This window comes from Chiloscyllium punctatum, chromosome 34 (assembly GCF_047496795.1).
Source record: "Chiloscyllium punctatum isolate Juve2018m chromosome 34, sChiPun1.3, whole genome shotgun sequence".
Lineage (NCBI taxonomy): Eukaryota > Metazoa > Chordata > Chondrichthyes > Orectolobiformes > Hemiscylliidae > Chiloscyllium > Chiloscyllium punctatum.
This window is the reverse complement of record NC_092772.1, coordinates 39,590,528-39,615,992: the sequence shown is the minus strand read 5'-3', so window position 1 is coordinate 39,615,992 and position 25,465 is coordinate 39,590,528. Positions and strand designations below refer to the sequence as shown.

Genomic DNA, 25,465 nt, shown 5'->3' with positions numbered 1-25,465 from the left:
ACCACCCCCAGGGAGTGACCCCACCCACAGGGAGAGACACCACCCACAGGGAGAGACACCACCCACAGGGGGAGACACCACCCCCGGGGAGAGACACCATCCACGGGGAGAGACTCCACCCACAGGGAGAGACACCACCCCCAGGGAGAGACACCACCCCCAGGGAGAGACACCACCCCCAGGGGGAGACTCCACCCACAGGGAGAGACACCACCCACAGGGAGAGACACCACCCACAGGGGGAGACACCATCCCCAGGGGGAGACCCCACCCACAGGGAGAGACACCACCCCCAGGGGGAGACACCACCCACAGGGAGAGACACCACCCACAGGGAGGGACCCCACCCACAGGGAGGGACCCCACCCCCAGGGGGAGACACCACCCCCAGGGAGAGACACCACCCCCAGGGAGGGACCCCACCCACAGGGAGAGACACCACCCCCAGGGGGAGACACCACCCCCAGGGGGAGACTCCACCCACAGGGGGAGACTCCACCCACAGGGGGAGACACCACCCACAGGGAGAGACACTACCCCCGGGGAGAGACACCACCCCCAGGGAGTGACCCCACCCACAGGGGGAGACACCACCCACAGGGGGAGACACCACCCACGGGGAGAGACACCACCCACAGGGAGAGACACCACCCCCAGGGGGAGACTCCACCCACAGGGAGAGACACCACCCCCAGGGGGAGACACCACCCACAGGGAGAGACACCACCCCCAGGGGGAGACACCACCCACGGGGAGAGACACCACCCCCGGGGAGAGACACCACCCCCGGGGAGAGACACCACCCCCAGGGAGAGACACCACCCCCGGGGAGAGACACCACCCACAGGGGGAGACACCACCCCCAGGGGGAGACTCCACCCACAGGGAGAGACACCACCCACAGGGAGAGACACCACCCCCAGGGGGAGACACCACCCACAGGGAGAGACACCACCCCCAGGGGGAGACTCCACCCACGGGGAGAGACACCACCCACAGGGAGAGACACCACCCCCAGGGAGAGACACCACCCACAGGGAGGGACACCACCCCCAGGGGGAGACTCCACCCACAGGGGGAGACACCACCCACAGGGAGAGACACCACCCCCAGGGGGAGACACCACCCACAGGGAGAGACACCACCCCCAGGGGGAGACTCCACCCCCAGGGGGAGACTCCACCCACAGGGAGAGACACCACCCACAGGGAGACTCTACCCCCAGGGAGTGACACCCCTACAGGGAATGGCGCCCCCTACAGGAAATGGCGCAACCTACAGAGAATGGCGCCCCCCACAGGGCGTGGCGCCACCTGCTGGGAATGGTGCCCCTCCAACAGGGAATGGTGCCCCCCCCCTACTGTGAATTTCGCCCCCCACAGGGAATGGCTCCACCTACAGAGAATGGCGCCCCCCACAGGGCGTGGCGCCACCTGCTGGGAATGGTGTTACCTACAGGGAATGGCGCCTAAACGCCAGACCTCCCTCAAATCAGTCCTTGAGAGTAGCCCAGCACCTCATGTTGTTAGTCCCTTCAAAAAGGTGTGATGCCGATATTCCGGGAGGGATGCAGTTGGTCAAACCATTTCGTTTTAAACTGAACTGAAGTTATTTCCCAGACTCTCCAAAGAAAGACCAACAAGACCGAACCGAATAACTTCATCTCCACCGAAAACCCAACGGTTTATGCCAACGAAATCCTGCTGTTCCCATTAGGTGCAGAAATGTCCATCAACACCCCTTGGTGCAAAAGGCAAAATCCAACACAGGGAGGGGGGATTCAGCATGGACTTGTTTCTTCCCTGGAGCATTTCCTGGGATCCTTCCCTGGAGCGGTTCCTTGGACGCACACCTCCAACCCCTGCCTGACTGCTTTGAGTGAGCAAACCAGACACTGAGCTGGGAGAACTGGCCACTCCACCCTTTATTAAAGAAGTGCTTTTTTCCCTCTGTAAAATTGAAAGCCTGATGCCTGAGGCAGTGTCTGTGAGCTAGAATCAGACTGGCCCTAAAACGTTGACTTTGACAGAGTCTGTGTCCCTGAAAAGATGCCCGGGAACCCCCTAAACTTGTTGGAGGGGAGGCATAGTCACACCTTTAGGTGGTGGTCCGGTGTCCCAGAATTCTACCGGCCCCTCCAGCGTTATTTCCCTGGTTCCTCCCTGGTGACATGCTCCTAACCAGCCTCTGGGTGAAACATTGCTCTCCTCTGCACCACTCCCTCCTCTGGTTTCCTCCGGGTGCTCCGGTTTCCTCCCACAGTCCAAAAATGTGCAGGTTAGGGTGGATTGACCATGGAAAATTACCCACAGTGTTCAGGGATGTGTAGGTTAGGGTGGATTGGCCATGGGAAATTACCCACAGTGTTCAGGGATGTGTAGGTTAGGGTGGATTGGCCATGGGAAATTACCCACAGTGTTCAGGGATGTGCAGGTTAGGGTGGATTGGCCATGGGAAATTACCCACAGTGCTCAGGGATGTGTAGGTTAGGGTGGATTGGCCATGGGAAATTACCCACAGTGCTCAGGGATGTGCAGGTTAGGGTGGATTGGCCATGGGAAATTACCCACAGTGCTCAGGGATGTGTAGGTTAGGGTGGATTGGCCATGGGAAATTACCCACAGTGCTCAGGGATGTGCAGGTTAGGGTGGATTGGCCATGGGAAATTAAGCACAGTGTTCAGGGATGTGCAGGTTAGGGTGGATTGGCCATGGGAAATTACCCAGTGTTCAGGGATGTGTAGGTTAGGGTGGATTGGCCATGGGAAATTACCCACAGTGTTCAGGGATGTGCAGGTTAGGGTGGGTTGGCCATGATAAATTGCCTGTAGTGTTGGGTGCATTAGTCAGGTGGAAATAGGTCTGGGTGGGTTACTCCTTCAGAGGGTCGGTGTGGACCTGTTGGGCCGAAGGGCCTGTTTCCACACTGGAGGGAACCTAATCTCATCTAATCATTGTATTTCCCCTTGACCTAACTTGACTTAAACTGATACCCGCTGCTCTGAGACAGATCTGTCCTGGAGGGAAAGATTGGCACCACCTACCCTGTCCCTGTCTCATAATGTTGGGTACCTCAATCAGATTCCCCCTCTCTGCTACAGGGAAACGAACCCAATATCTCCCTGTGACTGAGACCTTCCACCCGAGAACCTCCTCTGTAGCCTCGTCATGTCCTTCTGATCGCGTGGGGACCAGAACCACACGCACGATTCCATTAGGGACCTGTAGCAATGTTTGATTAAGCTGTACCTAAACATCCCGGTTCTTGTATTCCACACTTCGGCGGATTGAGGGAAGCATCCTGTCGGACTCCTTCACTTCCCTGGGTGGACACCTTCAGGGATCCAGAGTATTGTGCCACCCCCCCCAGGTCCCTCTGACCCACAGCACTATCGAAAACCCTACCATTTCTTGTGTAAATCCGTCCCTTATGCGACCTGCCGAAATCTATCAACGCACACTGATCAGGATGAAGCCCCATCTGACCCGGCTCTCCCCAATGTATCAGTTGATTCATATCGGTTTATCGTCTGACTCCACCATCCTCACGATCACAACACACCAACTTCCACCACATCTGCAAACAATACTCATTCCATCGTTCACATTCACATTCAAGTGATTAACGTCATGGAGATATACAGCATGGGGAACAGACAGTGCCCGCTCCCTCAGCACTGACCCTCCGACAGTGCCCACTCCCTCAGCACTGACCCTCCCACAGTGCCCACTCCCTCAGCACTGACCCTCCAACAGTGCCCACTCCCTCAGCACTGACTCTCCGACAGTGCCCACTCCCTCAGCACTGACACTCCGACAGTGCCCACTCCCTCAGCACTGACTCTCCGACAGTGCCCACTCCCTCAGCACTGACCCTCCGACAGTGCCCACTCCCTCAGCACTGACCCTCCGACAGTGCCCACTCCCTCAGCACTGACCCTCCCACAGTGCCCACTCCCTCAGCACTGACCCTCCCACACTGCCCACTCCCTCAGCACTGACCCTCCGACAGTGCCCACTCCCTCAGCACTGACCCTCCCACAGTGCCCACTCCCTCAGCACTGACCCTCCAACAGTGCCCACTCCCTCAGCACTGACTCTCCGACAGTGCCCACTCCCTCAGCACTGACACTCCGACAGTGCCCACTCCCTCAGCACGGACCCTCTGACAGTGCCCACTCCCTCAGCACTGACCCTCCGACAGTGCGACACTCCCTCAGCACTGACCCTCCGACAGTGCCCACTCCCTCAGCACTGACCCTCCGACAGTGCGACACTCCCTCAGCACTGACCCTCTGACAGTGCCCACTCCCTCAGCACTGACCCTCCGACAGTGTGACACTCCCTCAGCACTGACCGTCTGACAGTGCCCACTCCCTCAGCACTGACCATCCGACAGTGCCCACTCCCTCAGCACTGACCCTCCGACAGTGCCCACCCCCTCAGCACTGACCCTCCGACAGTGCGGCGCTCCCTCAGCACTGACCCTCTGACAGTGCGGCCCTCCCTCAGCACTGACTCTCCGACAGTGCCCACACCCTCAGCACTGACCCTCCCACAGTGCGGCACTCCCTCAGCACTGACCCTCCGACAGTGCGACACTCCCTCAGCACTGACCCTCCGACAGTGCGACACTCCCTCAGCACTGACCCTCCGACAGTGCGACACTCCCTTAGCACTGACCCCCGCACAGCGCCGCTCACCCACAATGCCCTGCCCTGCTGTGGTCAGCTGAGCTGGCCAATGCCAATGCGTTGGGAAAAGCTGAACCGTTTGACAACGTGATGCAATGAAGGCATTGCTTTGAGAACAAACATTTGATCCTTTCAACTCCGCACCTGGGAACCACGTGGGGAGTGAGATAATTAGATTAGATTACTTACAGTGTGGAAACAGGCCCTTTGGCCCAACAAGTCCACACCAACCCGCCGAAGCGCAACCCACCCATATCCTTACATCTACCCCTTACCTAACACTACGGGGAATTTAGCATGGCCAATTCACCTGACCTGTACATCTTTGGAGTGTGGGAGGAAACCGGAGCACCCGGAGGAAACCCCCGCAGACACGGGGAGAATGTGCAAACTCCACACAGAGAGTCGCCTGAGGCGGGAATTGAACCCGGGTCTCTGGCGCTGTCAGGCAGCAGTGCTAACCACTGTGCCCCCGTGCCGCCCACAAATGTCATCTCCACGCAGGAAATGAATGCAACCGACCCAGCGTGGTGGAGTCAGGAAAACCGAGAGGGTGGGATCAGTGTGGGGGGAGTGGGATAAGTGTGGGGGGGGTGGGATAAGTGTGGGGGGGGGTGGGATAAGTGTGGGGGGGGGGGTGGGATAAGTGTGGGGGGGGGTGGGATAAGTGTGGGGGGGGGTGGGATAAGTGTGGGGGGAGTGGGATAAGTGTGGGGGGGGGTGGGATAAGTGTGGGGGGGGGTGGGATAAGTGTGGGGGGGGTGGGATAAGTGTGGGGGGGGTGGGATAAGTGTGGGGGGGGGGTGGGATAAGTGTGGGGGGGGGTGGGATAAGTGTGGGGGGGGGTGGGATAAGTGTGGGGGGAGTGGGATAAGTGTGGGGGGGGGGTGGGGTGGCTCTGGGAATGATGCGGGAAGGTGAGGACAGTGCAGAGACAGCGATTGGAGAATTGAAGGTGATACACAGACAGAAATGGGGAGGGCGCAGCTGTCCGCGTTGAGGGAGCTCTGGTGAGTGAACGGGGTTCCACACACCCTCCTTACATTCAGCCTTGGCACAGACGAGACTGGTAGACGGGCAGCTGGAGAACTTCAGAATGCTGCTGACCGCCAGGCTGATGTCATCGTTGCTGGGGTACAAGCTGATCGACGCAAACCGAAGGTACTGCAGTCTCGGGGTCTCCTCTGGGCCGACCTTAATGTGGGGAATCTGGGAGAGGGGTGGGACAAGAGGAAACAGGTTCAGCTTACAGGGAGCACCATGGGAGGAGCAGCGCACGGTCCGAGCCCAACACAACACCCACCACCCCACCCTCCCGCGCTCTCAACCAGAGCAATGTCAGGAAAAAGGTGATACAGAGGGAGACCCTCACCATCTCCCAGAGAGAGAGAGACCCTCACCCTGTCCCAGAGAGAGACCCTCACCCTGAGCCAGAGAGAGAGAGAGACCCTCACCCTGTCCCAGAGAGAGAGACCCTCACCCTGTCCCAGAGAGAGACCCTCACCCTGTCCCAGAGAGAGAGAGACCCTCACCCTGTCCCAGAGAGAGAGACCCTCACCCTGTCCCAGAGAGAGACCCTCACCCTGTCCCAGAGAGAGAGAGACCCTCACCCTGTCCCAGAGAGAGAGACCCTCACCCTGTCCCAGAGAGAGACCCTCACCCTGTCCCAGAGAGAGACCCTCACCCTGTCCCAGAGAGAGAGAGAGAGAGACCCTCACCCTGTCCCAGAGAGAGAGAGACCCTCACCCTGTCCCAGAGAAAGAGAGAGAGAGACCCTCACCCTGTCCCAGAGATAGAGACTCTCACCCTGTCCCAGAGAGAGACCCTCACCCTGTCCCAGAGAGAGAGAGACCCTCACCCTGTCCCAGAGAGAGAGAGAGAGAGACCCTCACCCTGTCCCAGAGAGAGAGAGAGAGAGACCCTCACCCTGTCCCAGAGAGAGACCCTCACCCTGTCCCAGAGAGAGACCCTCACCATGTTACAGAGAGAGAGACCCTCACCCTGTCCCAGAGAGAGACCCTCACCCTGTCCCAGAGAGAGAGACCCTCACCCTGTCCCAGAGAGAGAGACCCTCACCCTGTCCCAGAGAGAGAGACCCTCACCCTGTCCCAGAGAGAGAGAGAGAGAGACCCTCACCCTGTCCCAGAGAGAGAGACCCTCACCCTGTCCCAGAGAGAGAGAGATCCTCACCCTGTCCCAGAGAGAGAGACCCCCTCACCCTGTCCCAGAGAGAGAGACCATCACCCTGTCCCAGAGAGAGAGACCCTCACCCTGTCCCAGAGAGAGAGAGAGAGAGACCCTCACCCTGTCCCAGAGAGAGAGAGAGAGAGACCCTCACCCTGTCCCAGAGAGAGAGACCCCCTCACCCTGTCCCAGAGAGAGAGACCATCACCCTGTCCCAGAGAGAGAGACCCTCACCCTGTCCCAGAGAGAGGGAGAGACCCTCACCCTCTCCCAGAGAGAGATCCTCACCCTGTCCCAGAGAGAGACCCTCACCCTGTCCCAGAGAGAGAGAGACCCTCACCCTGTCCCAGAGAGAGAGAGACCCTCACCCTCTCCCAGAGAGAGATCCTCACCCTGTCCCAGAGAGAGAGACCCTCACCCTGTCCCAGAGAGAGAGAGATCCTCACCCTGTCCCAGAGAGAGAGAGAGAGAGACCCTCACCCGGTCCCAGAGAGAGAGAGAGAGAGAGAGACCCTCACCATGTCACAGAGAGAGAGACCCTCACCCTGTCCCAGAGAGAGAGACCCTCACCCTGTCCCAGAGAGAGACCCTCACCCTGTCCCAGAGAGAGACCCTCACCCTGTCCCAGAGAGAGAGAGACCCTCACCCTGTCCCAGAGAGAGAGACCCTCACCCTGTCCCAGAGAGAGGGAGAGAGACCCTCACCCTGTCCCAGAGAGAGAGACCCTCACCCTGTCCCAGAGAGAGACCCTCACCCTGTCCCAGAGAGAGAGACTCTCACCCTGTCCCAGAGAGAGAGAGACCCTCACCCTGTCCCAGAGAGAGAGACCCTCACCCTGTCCCAGAGAGAGAGAGAGAGAGACCCTCACCCGGTCCCAGAGAGAGAGAGAGAGAGAGACCCTCACCATGTCACAGAGAGAGAGACCCCCACCCTGTCCCAGAGAGAGAGAGACCCTCACCCTGTCCCAGAGAGAGAGAGAGACCCTCACCCTGTCCCAGAGAGAGAGAGAGAGAGAGAGACCCTCACCATGTCACAGAGAGAGAGACCCTCACCCTGTCCCAGAGAGAGACCCTCACCCTGTCCCAGAGAGAGAGAGAGAGAGAGAGACCCTCACCATGTCACAGAGAGAGAGACCCTCACCCTGTCCCAGAGAGAGACCCTCACCCTGTCCCAGAGAGAGAGACTCTCACCCTGTCCCAGAGAGAGAGAGACCCTCACCCTGTCCCAGAGAGAGAGAGATCCTCACCCTGTCCCAGAGAGAGAGACCCTCACCCTGTCCCAGAGAGAGAGAGATCCTCACCCTGTCCCAGAGAGAGAGAGAGAGAGACCCTCACCCGGTCCCAGAGAGAGAGAGAGAGAGAGACCCTCACCATGTCACAGAGAGAGAGACCCTCACCCTGTCCCAGAGAGAGAGACCCTCACCCTGTCCCAGAGAGAGACCCTCACCCTGTCCCAGAGAGAGACCCTCACCCTGTCCCAGAGAGAGAGAGACCCTCACCCTGTCCCAGAGAGAGGGAGAGAGACCCTCACCCTGTCCCAGAGAGAGAGACCCTCACCCTGTCCCAGAGAGAGAGAGAGAGAGACCCTCACCCTGTCCCAGAGAGAGAGACTCTCACCCTGTCCCAGAGAGAGAGAGACCCTCACCCTGTCCCAGAGAGAGAGAGAGACCCTCACCCTGTCCCAGAGAGAGAGAGACCCTCACCCTGTCCCAGAGAGAGAGAGAGACCCTCACCCTGTCCCAGAGAGAGAGAGAGAGAGAGAGACCCTCACCATGTCACAGAGAGAGAGACCCTCACCCTGTCCCAGAGAGAGACCCTCACCCTGTCCCAGAGAGAGACCCTCACCCTGTCCCATAGAGAGAGAGACCCTCACCCTGTCCCAGAGAGAGACCCTCACCCTGTCCCAGAGAGAGACCCTCACCCTGTCCCATAGAGAGAGAGACCCTCACCCTGTCCCAGAGAGAGACCCTCACCCTGTCCCAGAGAGAGAGAGACCCTCACCCTGTCCCAGAGAGAGACCCTCACCCTGTCCCAGAGAGAGAGAGACCCTCACCCTGTCCCAGAGAGAGACCCTCACCCTGTCCCATAGAGAGAGAGACCCTCACCCTGTCCCAGAGAGAGACCCTCACCCTGTCCCAGAGAGAGACCCTCACCCTGTCCCATAGAGAGAGAGACCCTCACCCTGTCCCAGAGAGAGACCCTCACCCTGTCCCAGAGAGAGAGAGACCCTCACCCTGTCCCAGAGAGAGAGAGACCCTCACCCTGTCCCAGAGAGAGACCCTCACCCTGTCCCATAGAGAGAGAGACCCTCACCCTGTCCCAGAGAGAGACCCTCACCCTGTCCCAGAGAGAGAGAGACCCTCACCCTGTCCCAGAGAGAGAGAGATCCTCACCCTGTCCCAGAGAGAGAGACCCTCACCCTGTCCCAGAGAGAGAGACCATCACCCTGTCCCAGAGAGAGACCCTCACCCTGTCCCAGAGAGAGAGACCATCACCCTGTCCCAGAGAGAGACCCTCACCCTGTCCCATAGAGAGAGAGACCCTCACCCTGTCCCAGAGAGAGACCCTCACCCTGTCCCAGAGAGAGACCCTCACCCTGTCCCAGAGAGAGACCCTCACCCTGTCCCAGAAAGAGAGAGACCCTCACCCTGTCCCAGAGAGAGAGAGAGAGAGACCCTCACCCTGTCCCAGAGAGAGAGAGACCCTCACCCTGTCCCAGAGAAAGAGAGAGAGAGACCCTCACCCTGTCCCAGAGAGAGAGACCCTCACCCTGTCCCAGAGAGAGACCCTCACCCTGTCCCAGAGAGAGACCCTCACCCTGTCCCAGAGAGAGAGACCCTCACCCTGTCCCAGAGAGAGAGAAACCCTCACCCTGTCCCAGAGAGAGAGAGACCCTCACCCTGTCCCAGAGAAAGAGAGAGAGAGACCCTCACCCTGTCCCAGAGAGAGAGACCCTCACCCTGTCCCAGAGAGAGACCCTCACCCTGTCCCAGAGAGAGAGACCCTCACCCTGTCCCAGAGAGAGACCCTCACCCTGTCCCAGAGAGAGAGACCCTCACCCTGTCCCAGAGAGAGAGACCCTCACCCTGTCCCAGAGAGAGAGAGAGAGAGAGACCCTCACCCTGTCCCAGAGAGAGGGAGAGAGAGACCCTCACCCTGTCCCAGAGAGAGAGACCCTCACCCTGTCCCAGAGAAAGAGAGAGAGAGACCCTCACCCTGTCCCAGAGAGAGAGAGACCCTCACCCTGTCCCAGAGAGAGACCCTCACCCTGTCCCAGAGAGAGAGACCCTCACCCTGTCCCAGAGAGAGAACCTCACCCTGTCCCAGAGAGAGAGACCCTCACCCTGTCCCAGAGAGAGAGAAACCCTCACCCTGTCCCAGAGAGAGAGAAACCCTCACCCTGTCCCAGAGAGAGACCCTCACCCTGTCCCAGAGAGAAGGAGAGAGACCCTCACCCAGTCCCAGAGAAAGAGAGAGAGAGACCCTCACCCTGTCCCAGAGAGAGAGACCCTCTCTCTCTCTGGGACAGGGTGAGGGTCTCTCTCTGGGACAGGGTGAGGGTCTCTCTCTCTATGGGACAGGGTGAGGGTCTCTCTCTCTCTCTCTCTGTGACATGGTGAGGGTCTCTCTCTGGGACAGGGTGAGGGTCTCTCTCTGGGACAGGGTGAGGGTCTCTCTCTCTCTGGGACAGGGTGAGGGTCTCTCTCTGGGACAGGGTGAGGGTCTCTCTCTGGGACAGGGTGAGGGTCTCTCTCTCTGGGACAGGGTGAGGGTCTCTCTCTGGGACAGGGTGAGGGTCTCTCTCTGGGACAGGGTGAGGGTCTCTCTCTCTCTCTCTCTGGGACAGGGTGAGGGTCTCTCTCTCTGGGACAGGGTGAGGGTCTCTCTCTTGGACAGGGTGAGGGTCTCTCTCTCTGGGACAGGGTGAGGGTCTCTCTCTTGGACAGGGTGAGGGTCTCTCTCTCTGGGACAGGGTGAGGGTCTCTCTCTGGGACAGGGTGAGGGTCTCTCTCTCTGGGACAGGGTGAGGGTCTCTCTCTGGGACAGGGTGAGGGTCTCTCTCTCTGGGACAGGGTGAGGGTCTCTCTCTCTGGGACAGGGTGAGGGTCTCTCTCTCTGGGACAGGGTGAGGGTCTCTCCCTCTCTCTGGGACAGGGTGAGGGTCAGAAGTAGGTGGGGGGACTGTATTCTATGGAGGGAAGGAAGCTGACAAGGAATCTTTTGGAGATAGGGGCTGGGATGATGCTGTCCCTTGAACAAGGTGAGGTGACCTTTGCCCTTTTTTTCAAGAGAGAGAGAGAGAGGGGTCAGAAAAGCAACGAATCTGTAAGGTCTGGGATTTTGGGGTCAGTTTGATTCTAGCTAACAGATACTGCCTGAGTGATAAGGCTTTCAAGTGTTTAGACTGGAACCCTTTTTTACAATGAACAGGAGATCAGTGGTGTCTCCCAACTCAGCTGCTCCCCGGTTTGGAGAGAGTGAAGATACTGAAGCTCAGAGTCGAGAATGTGTTGCTGGAAAAGCACAGCAGGTCAGGCAGCATCCGAGGAGCAGGAGGATGAAGGGCATAAGCCCTTCATCGGGAACTACAAAGGACGTCGATTCTCCTGCTCTTCGGATGCTGCCTGACCAGCTGCGTTTTTTCCAGCAGAGTGCTGAGGTTTGGTCACTGAAAGCAGTTCGGCAGGGGTTTGAGGCTGCTGACCCAAGGAACAGATCCAGGGAGGGAGCAGGTCGATGCTGAATCCCCCCACCTCGCACTCTCTCCCTGAGATCTCTCTGCTGTCAGGCTCTGTGTTGGATTTACCCTTTTGTGCCAATGGGTGTTCATGGGGATCGCTGCATGGATTGGGAACAGTATCATTAAGGTGGGATAATCTGTTGGGGGTTTCAGCTCGGTTAAGTTATCCGATATTCTGTTTCATTGGGGAATCTTGTAAAAAAGTTATTTGGGTGGAACTGAGAAATAAGAAAGGGATGATCACCTTATTGGGATTGTATTATAGACCCCCTAATAGTCAGAGGGAAATTGAGAAAAAAACTTGTAAGGAGATCTCAGCTATCTGTAAGAATAATAGGGTGGTTATGGTAGGGGATTTTAACTTTCCAAACATTGACTGGGACTGCCATAGTGTTAAAGGTTTAGATGGAGAGGAATTTCTTAAGTGTGTACAAGACAATTTTCTGATTCAGTGTGTGGATGTACCTACTAGAGAAGGTGCAAAACTTGACCTACTCTTGGGAAATAAGGCAGGGCAGGTGACTGAGGTGTCAGTGGGGGAGCACTTTGGGGCCAGCGACCATAATTCTATTAGATTTAAAATAGTGATGGAAAAGGATAGACCAGATCTAAAAGTTGAAGTTCGAAATTGGAGAAAGGTCAGTTTTGACAGAATTCGGCAAGAACTTTCGAAAGCTGATTGGAGGCAGATGTTCACAGGTAAAGGGACGAATGGAAAATGGGAGGCCTTTAGTAATGAGATAACAAGAATCCAGAGAAAGTATATTCCTGTCAGGGTGAAAGGGAAGGCTGATAGGTATAGGGAATGCTGGATGACTAAAGAAATTGAGGGTTTGGTTAAGAAAATGAAGGAAGCATATGTCAGGGATAGACAGGATAGATCGAGTGAATCCTTAGAAGAATATAAAGGAAGTAGGAGTATACTTAAGAGGGAAATCAGGAGGGCAAAACGGGGATATGAGATAGCTTTGGCAAATAGAATTAAGGAGAATCCAAAGGGCTTTTACAAATACATTAGACGACAAAAGGGTAACTAGGGAGAGAATAGGGCCCCTCAAAGATCAGCAAGGCGGCCTTTGTGTGGAGCCACAGAAAATGGGGGAGATACTAAATGAATATTTTGCATCAATATTTACTGCGGAAAAGAATATGGAAGATATAGACTGTAGGGAAATAGATGGTGACATCTTGCAAAATGTCCAGATTACAGAGGGGGAAGTGCTGGACGTCTTGAAACAGTTAAGGGTGGATAAATCCTCAGGACCTGATCTGGTGTACCCAAGAACTCTGTGGGAAGCTAGAGAAGTGATTGCTGGGCCTCTTGCTGAGATATTTGTATCATCGATAGTCACAGGTGAGGTGCCGGAAGACTGGAGGTTGGCAAACGTGGTGCCACTGTTTAAGAAGGGTGGTAAGGACAAGCCAGGGAACTATAGACCGGTGAGCCTGACCTCGGTGGTGGGCTAGTTGTTGGAGGGAATCCTGGGGGACAGGATGTACATGTATTTGGAAAGGCAAGGACTGATTAGGGATAGTCTACATGGCTTTGTGCGTGGGAAATCATGTCTCACAAACTCGATTGAGTTTTTTGAAGAAGTAACAAAGAAGATTGATGAGGGCAGAGCGGTAGATGTGATCTATATGGACTTCAGTAAGGCGTTCGACAAGGTTCCCCATGGGAGACTGATTAGCAAGGATAGACCTCATAGAATACAGGGAGAACTAGCCATTTGGATACAGAACTGGCTCAAAGGTAGAAGACAGAAGGTGGTGGTGGGAGGGTTGTTTTTCAGACTGGATGTTGGTGCGAGGTAACCGAAACAGTGTGGGCCCACAGACCGACAGTGGGGAGGGAGACCAAGCTCAGGGTCAAACTGAGCAGGCGAACACAGAAATACTTGCTGCATTTTCGGGACAAATTGCAAATTCCGGGAAGGGGGGAATCCAGCCCAGAGTAGGATCACGGAAACAGACCCTTCGGCCTAACCAGTCCATAATCCCCAGACGAAACCAGTCCTACCTGCCTGCTCCAGCCCCATATCATTTTGCTATCCATGAACGTATACAAATCCCTTACAAATGCGACGAACCACTCCCTTTGTGACGAAGGGACTATTTTCCCTGGACAGGACACGAGGGGCGTGGCTAAGATGAAGAGGCAAGGTCTTTTCCCCAGGGGATGGGGGGGGGTCCAGAACTAGAGGGGCATAGGTTTAGGGTGAGAGGGGAAAGATATAAAAGAGACCTAAGGGGCAACCTTTTCACACAGAGTGTGGTACATGTATGGAATGAGCTGCCAGAGGATGTGGTGGAGGAGGGTACAATTGCAACATTTAAGAGGCATTTGGTTGGGTATATGAATAGGAAGAGTTTGGAGGGCCGGGTGCTGGCAAATGGGACAAACTTAGTTTAGGATATCTGGTCAGCATGGATGAGCTAGGCCCGAGGGTCTGTTTTCGGTGCTGAATTCCTCGATACAAAGGGAGATTGAACGGTTTCGGCCTATACCCTCTAAGGTGTTGGAGGAGGAGAGAGGTCACGCTGAGGTGGAATCAATGTGAAAGGGGATTGATAAATGATTTGGAGGTGCCGGTGTTGGACTGGGGTGCACAAAGTGAAAAATCACACACAACACCAGGGTTATGGTCCAACAGGTTGAATTGGAAGCAGGCTAGCTTTCGGAGCGTCGCTCCTTCCTCAGGCGATAGCGTCGCTCGGAAAGCTGGATTGATAAAGGGAGATCGCCCCCTTTGCGGTGGACTCCAGAACCCGAGACTTTAGAAGGAGGAATGGCAGGACTCCACGGGGGGATGAGGAGAAATCATTTCTCTCACAAGCCTGTGGAATTCGCTCCCCCAGGGTTCGGTGGGCGCTGGGACGTGGAGTAAATTGAAGGAGGCGATTGTTAACAGGGTGAAGGGTTACAGGGAGCGGGGAGGCTGAGGTGAGATCGGTCACGATCGGCTGAAGTGGACGAGGGGCTGAATGGCTTCCTGCTGCCCCCTTGTTTACACTGGACACCTCTGCACATCCAACCCCTTGGAGGCTGTTCCATCTCACAGTCAGTCGGATCCCACGTCCATCATATATCCAACACATTCCCAGTCCTCTCCTGGGACTGCCCCCTTCCATTTCCGTCCCCAGTGCGTCCTCCTCAATCGGATCGGAATATTCCATAGCGGCTCCAGGCCATGCCCAGCCTTCCCCGCCCCTAAAACTTCCCAAATCCGATAATGTCCCAACCCTTTCCCGGCTGACACCCTCCCCCCGCCTGGAGATGAAGCCCTTCCCGATCTCACCCACGGCTTCCTCCTCCGAGACTCCTTCCCCCTCCCCCCCCCGACCCCGGCACTTATTCCCAGATTCCCAGGCCTTTCACCGTCCCTCCCTTCCTCCGAGCTCCACCCGGCCTACCTCTTTCTCTCCACAGATGTGACTGATGAAGGCTCCAGATGCTGGACTGGACGAAGGCCCCAAGATGGCCGCGACGCCCTTGGGCAGAATCTGACACACTGTGGAAGAAGATGGCAGGGAGAGGGGTCAATGGTGAGGATGTGACCTCGAAGGGTGACCGCCAGCATCCTGCGGTGTCCCCCATGTTCCCCCCGACTCTCTCCCCCCCCCCCCCGCCCCCCCATCACCCCCGAGCAGGACAAGAGGGGTCTGAGTCTAACAGCAAATGGGCCTGACCCTTATATACCCTTTTAATATCACAAACCATCCAGGCACACTTCAGAGGAACATCTACCCGAGTAAATCAAACACCGACCTCCTGACGAGTCTCGCAGCAGAGGGTAAACTCAAAAGGATCATGTAGACAGGGAGAGGGAGAGAGAGAGAAAGAGAGAGAGAGAGAGATAGTGAGAGAAAGAGAGAGAGAAAGAGAGAGAGAGAAAGAGAGAGATAGTGAGAAAAAGAGAGAGAGAAGAGACAGTGACAAAAGAGAGAGAGAGAGAAAGAGAGAGATAGTGAGAAAGAGAGAGAGAGAAGAGATAGTGAGAAAGAGAGAGAGAGAGAGATAGTGAGAGAAAGAGAGAGAGAAAGAGAGAGATAGTGAGAAAAAGAGAGAGAGAGAAGAGATAGTGAGAAAGAGAGAGCGAGAAAGAGAGAGAGAGAAAGAGAGAGATAGTGAGAAAAAGAGAGAGAGAGAAGAGACAGTGACAAAGAGAGAGAGAGAGAAAGAGAGAGATAGTGAGAAAGAGAGAGAGAGAGAAAGAGAGAGATAGTGAGAAAGAGAGAGAGAGAAGAGATAGTGAGAAAGAGAGAGAGAAAGAGAGAGACAGTGACAAAGAGAGAGAGAGAAGAGATAGTGAGAAAGAGAGAGAGAGAGAGATAGTGAGAGAAAGAGAGAGAGAGAAGAGATAGTGAGAAAGAGAGAGCGAGAAAGAGAGAGATAGTGAGAAAGAGAGAGATAGTGACAAAGAGAGAGAGAGAAGAGATAGTGAGAAAGAGAGAAAGAGAGAGATAGTGAGAAAAAGAGAGAGAGAGAAGAGATAGTGAGAAAGAGAGAGCGAGAAAGAGAGAGATAGTGAGAAAGAGAGAGATAGTGAGAAAAAGAGAGAGAGAGAAGAGACAGTGACAAAGAGAGAGAGAGAGAAAGAGAGAGATAGTGAGAAAGAGAGAGAGAGAAGAGATAGTGACAAAGAGAGAGAGAGAGAAAGAGAGAGATAGTGAGAAAGAGAGAGAGAGAAGAGATAGTGAGAAAGAGAGAGAGAGAGAGATAGTGAGAGAAAGAGAGAGAGAAAGAGAGAGATAGTGAGAAAAAGAGAGAGAGAGAAGAGATAGTGAGAAAGAGAGAGCGAGAAAGAGAGAGAGAAAGAGAGAGAGAAAGAGATATTGAGAAAGAGAGAGAGAAAGAGAGACAGTGACAAAGAGAGAGAGAGAGAAAGAGAGAGATAGTGAGAAAGAGAGAGAGAGAGAAAGAGAGAGATAGTGAGAAAGAGAGAGAAGAGATAGTGAGAAAGAGAGAGAGAAAGAGAGAGACAGTGACAGAGAGAGAGAGAAAGAGAGAGATCGTGAGAAAGAGAAAGAGAGAGAGAGAGACACACAGACGGATAGAACAGAGAGCGTTCCAGCACAGTACAGGCCCTTCGGCCCTCGATGTTGTGCTGACCTGAGGAACCAACCTGAGGCCCATCTCTCCAACACCATTCCATTCTCATCCATATGTCTATCCCATGGCCATTTCAATACCTGTACATTTTTCCAGCTCAGTAACTGTCTCCTTGACTGGTCCGGACTTGTCCGACCTGCCTATCTCCTTTTCCACCTATCCACTCCACCCTCTCCTCCTTGACCTATCACCTTCATCCCCTCCCCCACTCACCCATTGTACTCTATGCTACTCTCTCCCCACCCCCACCCTCCTCTCGCTTATCTCTCCACGCTTCAGGCTCTCTGCCTTTATTCCTGATGAAGGGCTTTTGCCCGAAACGTCGATTTCGCTGCTCGTTGGATGCTGCCTGAACTGCTGTGCTCTTCCAGCATCACTAATCCAGAATCTGGTTTCCAGCATCTGCAGTCATTGTTTTTACCTCATTTAATAAGTCTATTAATGTTGCAGGCAGTGTGTTCCACTGCTCTCTGAGTAAAGAAACTCCCTCTGCCATCTGTCCTGTATCTATCACCCCACAGTTTGTAGCAATGTCCCCTCGTGCTCACCATCACCATCTGAGGAAAGAGACTCTCACTGTCCACCCCATCTAACCCTCTGATTATCCTATATGTCTCTCTCAATGGAGAGAGAGAGAGAGAGAGAGAGACAGAAATACAAAGAGAGAGAGAGACACACACACACACAAAGTGAGCAATAGAGGCAGAGGAGCTGAGAGAAATAGAAGGGCACAGTGAGAAACAGAGAGAAAGAGTAAGAGAGAGAGAAAGACAGAGACAGTGAGAGACAAAGATAGAGCCAGAAAAGAGAGAGAAAAATGGAAAGAGAGAGAGGGAGAGATACAGAGAGAGAGACAGACAGACGGAGGGAGAGACACAGACAGAGAGGGAGAGATACAGAGAGAAGGAGAGAGACAGAAAGAGAGGGAGAGATACAGAGAGAGAGAGAGACAGAAAGAGAGAGGGAGAGAGACAGAAAGAGAGAGGGAGAGAGACAGACAGAGAGGGATAGATACAGAGAGAGACACAGAGAGAGGGAGAGATAGAGAGAGAGACAGGCAGACAGACAGAGGGAGAGAGACAGAGAGAGAGGGAGAGATACAGAGATAGACAGACAGACAGTGAGAGAGGGAGAGAGAGAAAGAGAGAGTAAGAGAGAGTAAGAGAGAGTAAGAGAGAGAGAAGGCAGCAGGGAAAGGAAGAGAGAGAAAGAGGAGCCTGAGGGACAATCCCGGAAACTGTCGGCCGTGAGCAGTGGGGAATGGTCGGAGAAGGATTTTTCAGGAACAGAGTTCAAGCGCCTTTTGAGAAGGTTGGGCTCATGAGGGATAGGAGGCGTGGTTTGATGTGGAGGAGGTCGTGTCTCACAAACGTGACTAGGATATTCAGGGAAGGGACGATGATGATGATCCAAAGGGAGGGGGGGGGGTCAGTGCATGTTGTTAACGTGGACTTGACGAAAGCATTGGACAAGGCTCACCAGGCTCGGCTGGTCTAGAAGGTTCTGTCACATGGTATCTCTGAGGGGAGATGGTAACGGGGACTCTGAGGGGAGCATGGAAGTCTGACAATCAAGAATCAGGGCTGGCACCCCTGATATTTGAAGTGGATATGAAATGGCTTGGGTGACAATTAGATGAGATTACTTACAGTGTGGAAACAGGCCCTTCGGCCCGACAAGTCCACACCGACCCACCGAAGCGCAACCCACCCATATCCCTACATCTACCCCTTACCTAACACTACGGGCAATTTAGCTTGGCCAATTCACCCTGACCTGCACATCTTTGGAGTGTGGGAGGAAACCGGAGCACCCGGAGGAAACCCACGCAGACACGGGGAGAACGTGCAAACTCCACACAGAGAGTCGCCTGAGGCGGGAATTGAACCCAGGACTCTGGCGCTGTGAGGCAGCAGTGCTAACCACTGTGCCACCGTGCCACACCCTAAACCTACTGCACCTGGTATTCCCAGGCGGTCTCCCATCCAAGTACTAACCAGGCCTGAGTCTGCTGAGCTTCGGAGATCAGACGAGATCGGGCGTTTTCAGACTAGCATGGCCGTAGGCAAAGAAGTATGACAATGTTGGGGGCCTGATTGGTAAGTTCCCAGATGTGACTGAAATAGGAGTTGGGGATAGTCGGGGGGGTGGGGGAGTACCAAAGGATACTGCAAGATGGAGAGCAGTTCGGAAGTTGGGAGGAGAAACGGCAGCTGGAGTTTAACCCAGAAAAGTGTGAGGTGATGCATTTTGGGAGGTCAAATTCCAGAGTAACGCACACGGTAAATGGCAGCATCCAACAGAGCGTTGGTAATACAGACAGATCTTAGCTTCCTGAAAGTGCCAGCACAAGTGGGTAAGGTGGTAAAGAAGGCATACAGCACCACACCCGTCATCAGCCAGAGGCCACGGAAGGGCGACCTGATAGAGGGATAAACTATTATAAGAGGCATTGACCGGGTGGATACTCAGAGGGTGTGGAAATGTCAAATACTAGGTTGGGCAGAGGGTTACTGTGAGAGCAGAAGTGTCGGGGGAGCAACTAGGATTACGTTCCCAGGGAAGGGAGTAGGAGCCTGTAATATGTTGCCGGGGAAGTGGTAGGTGTCGGGAATACGAAGACGGGGAAGGTGGTAAGAGTCGGGAATACGCTGCCAGGGAAGGTGGTAGGTCACAGACACACACATCCACACTCACACACTCACAGACACACACACACCCACACACAGACACAGACACACACACAGACACACACACAGACACACACACAGACACACACACAGACACACACAGACACACACACACAGACACAGATACACACACACACACACAGACACACACACACAGACACACAGATCCACACACACACAGACCCACAGACACTGACCCACACACACTCACACACACACCCACACACAGACACACACACACACTCCCCACACACAGACACACACACACTCCCAGACATACACACACTCCCCACACACACACACAAACACACACACTCCCCACACATATACACACAAACACACACACACACACACACATTCGCCCCAACACAGACACATACTCCCCCCCACACACACACACTCCCCACACAGACACATACACACTCCCCACACACACAGACACTCACATAATCACAGACACACACACAGATAAACACACACAGACACACAGATTCACACACACACAGACACACTCACACTCCCCACACACACTGAGAGAGGGGGGGGTACACAGAGAGAGAGAGGGGACACAGAGAGAGAGAGAGGTACACTGAGAGGGAGAGATACACAGAGAGAGAGGGAGGTACACTGAGAGAGAGAGAGAGATACACTGAAAGAGAGAGAGGGAGAGAGAGAGAGGTACACAGAGAGAGAGGTACACTGAGAGAGAGGGAGAGGTACACAGAGAGAGAGGTACACTGAGAGAGAGGGAGGTACACTGAGAGAGAGGGAGAGGTACACAGAGAGAGAGGGAGAGGTACACTGAGAGAGAGGGAGAGGTACACAGAGAGAGAGGGAGAGGTACACAGAGAGAGAGGTACACTGAGAGAGAGGGAGGTACACTGAGAGAGAGGGAGAGGTACACAGAGAGAGAGGTACACTGAGAGAGAGGGAGGTACACTGAGAGAGAGGGAGAGGTACACAGAGAGAGAGGTACACTGAGAGAGAGGGAGAGGTACACAGAGAGAGAGGTACACTGAGAGAGAGGGAGGTACACTGAGAGAGAGGGAGAGGTACACTGAGAGAGAGGGAGAGGTACACAGAGAGAGAGGTACACTGAGAGAGAGGGAGGTACACTGAGAGAGAGGGAGAGGTACACAGAGAGAGAGGTACACTGAGAGAGAGGGAGAGGTACACAGAGAGAGAGGTACACTGAGAGAGAGGGAGGTACACTGAGAGAGAGGGAGAGGTACACTGAGAGAGAGGGAGAGGTACACAGAGAGAGAGGTACACTGAGAGAGAGGGAGGTACACTGAGAGAGAGGGAGAGGTACACAGAGAGAGAGGTACACTGAGAGAGAGGGAGAGGTACACAGAGAGAGAGAGGTACACTGAGAGAGAGGGAGGTACACTGAGAGAGAGGGAGAGGTACACTGAGAGAGAGGGAGAGGTACACAGAGAGAGACAGAGAGAGGTACACTGAGAGAGAGGGAGGTACACAGAGAGAGAGAGGTACAGAGAGAGAGAGAGATACACTGAGAGGGAGAGATACACAGAGAGAGAGGGAGGTACACAGAGAGAGAGGTACACAGAGAGAGAGAGAGAGGGAGGTACACTGAGAGAGAGGGAGAGAGAGAGGGAGGTACACTGAGAGAGAGGTACACTGAGAGAGAGGGAGAGAGAGGGAGGTACACTGAGAGAGAGGGAGAGAGAGAGAGGTACACAGAGAGAGAGGTACACTGAGAGAGAGGGAGAGGTACACAGAGAGAGACAGAGAGAGGTACACTGAGAGAGAGGGAGGTACACAGAGAGAGAGGGAGAGGTACACAGAGAGAGACAGAGAGAGGTACACTGAGAGAGAGGGAGAGATACACAGAGAGAGAGGTACACAGAGAGAGAGGTACACTGAGAGAGAGGGAGAGGTACACAGAGAGAGACAGAGAGAGGTACACTGAGAGAGAGGGAGGTACACAGAGAGAGAGGGAGAGGTACACAGAGAGAGACAGAGAGAGGTACACTGAGAGAGAGGGAGAGATACACAGAGAGAGAGGTACACAGAGAGAGAGAGAGAGCTACACTGAGAGGGAGAGATACACAGAGAGAGAGGTACACAGAGAGAGAGAGAGGGAGGTACACTGAGAGAGAGAGATACACAGAGAGAGAGGGAGAGGTACACAGAGAGAGAGGTACACTGAGAGAGAGGGAGGTACACTGAGAGAGAGGTACACAGAGAGAGAGAGAGGGAGGTACACTGAGAGAGAGAGATACACAGAGAGAGAGGGAGAGATACACAGAGAGAGAGGTACACAGAGAGAGAGAGAGAGCTACACTGAGAGGGAGAGATACACAGAGAGAGAGGTACACAGAGAGAGAGAGAGGGAGGTACACTGAGAGAGAGAGATACACAGAGAGAGAGGGAGAGGTACACAGAGAGAGAGAGGGAGGGAGGTACACTGAGAGAGAGAGATACACAGAGAGAGAGGGAGAGGTACACAGAGAGAGAGAGAGAGGGAGGTACACTGAGAGAGAGAGAGAGAGAGAGGGAGGTACACAGAGAGAGAGGTACACTGAGAGAGAGGGAGAGAGAGGGAGGTACACTGAGAGAGAGGGGTACAGAGAGAGAGAGAGAGCTACACTGAGAGGGAGAGATACACAGAGAGAGAGGTACACAGAGAGAGACAGAGAGAGGTACACTGAGAGAGAGGGAGGGAGATACAGAAAGAGACCAGAGGGAGACAGAGACATAGACATCGATAACACAGAGAGACAGACGTAAAGTAATTAGGGTCTGGAATGTACTGTCTGAGAGTGTGTGGGGGGGGGGGGGGGAGGTTCACTCGAGGGGTTAGGGTCTGGAGTGTACTGTCTGAGAGTGTGGAGGGGGGAGGGAGGTTCACTCGAGGGGTTAGGGTCTGGAATGTACTGTCTGAGAGTGTGGAGGGGGGAGGGAGGTTCACTCGAGGGGTTAGGATCTGGAATGTACTGTCTGAGAGTGTGGAGGGGGGAGGGAGGTTCACTCGAGGGGTGAGGGTCTGGAGTGTACTGTCTGAGAGTGTGGGGGGAGGGAGGTTCACTCGAGGGGTTAGGGTCTAGAGTGTACTGTCTGAGAGTGTGGGGGAGGGGGAGGTTCACTCGAGGGGTTAGGGTCTGGAGTGTACTGTCTGAGAGTGTGGGGGGAGACAGGTTCACTCGAGGGGTTAGGGTCTGGAATGTACTGTCTGAGAGTGTGAGGGGGAGGGAGGTTCACTCGAGGGGTTAGGGTCTGGGACACTTTGGAATGAGAGTGATCAGGTTTCAGACCCTGGGGCAGGGGTAGGCCGGTCCACCTCTGGGGCCCAGAGCACGATTTGATCAGATGATAGCTGATCCACTCACCCTCACACCCAGCATTTTCCCCTTCACCTTTGAATCCTCTCCTGATCAATAACCTATCTACCTCTGCCTCAAATATACAGAGGTCTCTGCCCCCGTACCTCTCAGGGGCAGGACATCCCAAACACCCACTACCCTGGGACAGAATAAAATCCCCCCCCACCCATCTCAGTCTTGAATTGGTGTCCCTGGGTTCTGATTCTCCCCCTGAGGTGGGGGACCACCCTCTCAGCGTTGACCCCATCAGACCCCTATTTGTTTCAAAGAGATCACCCCTCATTCTTCATAAAGATGGACAGCACGGAAACAGACCCTTCGGTCCAACCCGTCCATGCTGACCCAGATATCCCAACCCAATCCAATCCCACCTGCCAGCACCCGGCCCATATCCCTCCAAACCCTTCCTATTCACATACCCATCCAAATGTTGTAATTGTACCAGCCTCCACCACATCCTCTGGCAGCTCATTCCATCCCCGTACCACCCTCTGGGTGAAAAAGTTGCCCCTTGCGTCCCTGTTATATCTTTCCCCTCTCACCCTATACCTTCCCCTAAATAGCGGGAATAATCCTGCTCCCAGCGCTCCAGATGTGGCCTCCCCAGCACCTCCTACAGCTACGGAAACATTCCCCCACTCTCGTACGCCAACCGCCTTGAGCTAAGGTTCGAGATTCCCTTCGCCCTTCCTGATTACCTGCTGTCCCCTGTGTGCTAGCTTTCTGTGTTTCGGGTACAAGCTCCCCCACCCCAAGTCCCTTGGTGCTGTCGCGTTCCACAGTCTCTGTCCAAGTTCTCCCTCTGTTGTCCCACGCGCTTCTCCTGTCAGGTCTGTAACACTAGATTAGAGTGGCGCTGGAAAAGCACAGCAGGAGAATCGACGTTTCGGGCAAAAGCCCCTTCATCGGGTGATCCTTTCTCCAGGATCTGCAGTCCTCACTTTCTGCTGAGGGTCTGGAGCACTGTCAGGGAGGTAGGCCTTGCAGAATGGGGGTTCCTTGCTTGGGGAGCTGTTCACCTGGTCCAGTCAGGGAGTCCTGGCTGACAGAGAGAAACAGGGGTTGAGGGGGAGGGGAGGGGCGTGGGTGGTGGTGTCAGGGATATTGGGGGCTCCTGATTTCCCTCCCCCGCCCCCCCCACTCCGTCTCAGTGACAAGGCAGTGCCAAACGGTTACCATCCCCTGCGGCATCCCAGGAGGAGGAAATTTGGGATTCCCCCTGGATTGGCTGAACGTTTCTCGGGGGAGAAGATGGCCGCCTTGAGAGAAGTCCCAAGTGACTGGCCGGGGGCTTTCCCGGGTAGGCCCAGAGGAGCCCAAAGGCTGACCAGGAAGCGATCCCCACCGTCCTGCAAGGCCTAACGGGCAAAGGTCAGGCCAGAGGTCAGGAGGCCAGAGGGTGAAGGAACCGTCAAACCGGCCCAACTCACAGGATGGGCCACTCCAGTCATACAGTGAAGGCTGATGGGTAAGTTCGCCTTTGTGGGGATCTTGAACAAACACCAAACTGTCCCTCACAGTCCGATAAATCCCCTCGCCCTCAGAGACAGCATTTATACAGCTGACAGAGGCCTTCACCAAACTGGCCATGAGCCACGCTAACTCGTAATCATGTTCAGATTCAGAGGCGCGGAAATATGTGACAGTTCATCCCCAATCAGGGCTTGTTCGTGAGGCTGGCGACTGGGGTATCATCAAACCTGCGCTTCGAGGACATTCCTTAAGCTCTCCCTCGGGTCAGCAGTTACCCAGATGGTGCCCTAATAACAGGAGAAACCTAATTCAGAACAGTAAGAGAACTTGGATTTCATCCCAAGGCACTTTTCCAGGCGGGAGCGGGCCTTGGGATGACGTTCCAGGTGCCCCAGAAGCCAAAAGACCGGGTACACCCTTTGGAAGACAAAGTCAGGGCACTTGGAGGTGCCCAGCTCCCATGTCTGTCGCGGAGCTTAGTTGTTTCCCTGTTCATCCACATCCTGACCTCCGCCCTGGCCCCTTCGGCACCCAAAAGGGTCAGCCTTGGAAACGGGCGCATAGAGGAGCTTAAACTTGCAGTGACGCGAAGAAACGGCGATCATCCTCGGAGCTCATTGGCACGCTGTGGCCCCAGGAAAGATCTGGTATTGACATGCCTGGACATACAACAATGGGGTGGGATTAGCTCATAGACGGCGCGGTGAAGGGGTACTCCCCCCCCCATAGCGCAGGCATCCAGAAGTTTGGCTAATGCAGAGCGTAAATCCGCTCAGATAGAGAAAGTAGCGTTGCTGGTCAGATTTGGAGTCAGAAGGATTTACGAATATTTCTTGGGGTTAAATTTAAGAGAAACACCTCCCAGTTTTAAATAAAGAGGACAAGATCATCCTGGCTAGAGCTCTGAGCTGTCTTCTGTGATAGGTTCCAAGACTAAGTGCTCATAATTACAAGTTATAACACAGTGTGGGGGTGGTCAGGTCAAGAATGTAGATGCACTGAGCTGCCTCCAACTACTGGTGGTACACCCATCGCAACAGTCTGAAGTGAGAACGCATTTCCTGGCCACACTCCCCGTCACAGCTGACAATATCGGACCTTCGACACAGGGAAAGGGTCCAGCTCAGAACTGGAGGACGGCGTGTGGTCATGGGGAACGAGAGGGATTGGCCCCGAGCAAAGGTCGCCGCCGGGGTCATCTGGGAGGGGTGGGGGGGGGGTCTCC

At 54.8% G+C, this 25,465-nt stretch overlaps 1 protein-coding gene and 1 non-coding gene across 2 annotated transcripts in view; both read right to left on the bottom strand.

The window, feature by feature from the left end:
• LOC140458725 (glutamate receptor ionotropic, kainate 5-like) overlaps positions 1 to 25,465 on the bottom strand; it is a 250,325-nt gene that overhangs the window by 190,239 nt on the left and 34,621 nt on the right. The window contains exons 3-4 of the mRNA XM_072553387.1: positions 15,032 to 15,129; positions 5,737 to 5,902 (exon numbers count right to left, since the gene is read on the bottom strand). Of these exons, the coding sequence (XP_072409488.1) occupies positions 5,737 to 5,902; positions 15,032 to 15,129 (264 nt within the window). The remainder of the gene's footprint in view (positions 1 to 5,736; positions 5,903 to 15,031; positions 15,130 to 25,465) is intronic.
• On the bottom strand, positions 18,679 to 18,797 carry LOC140459040 (5S ribosomal RNA). Its single transcript, XR_011953835.1, has one exon. It is a non-coding gene; the product is annotated as a 5S ribosomal RNA (ribosomal RNA).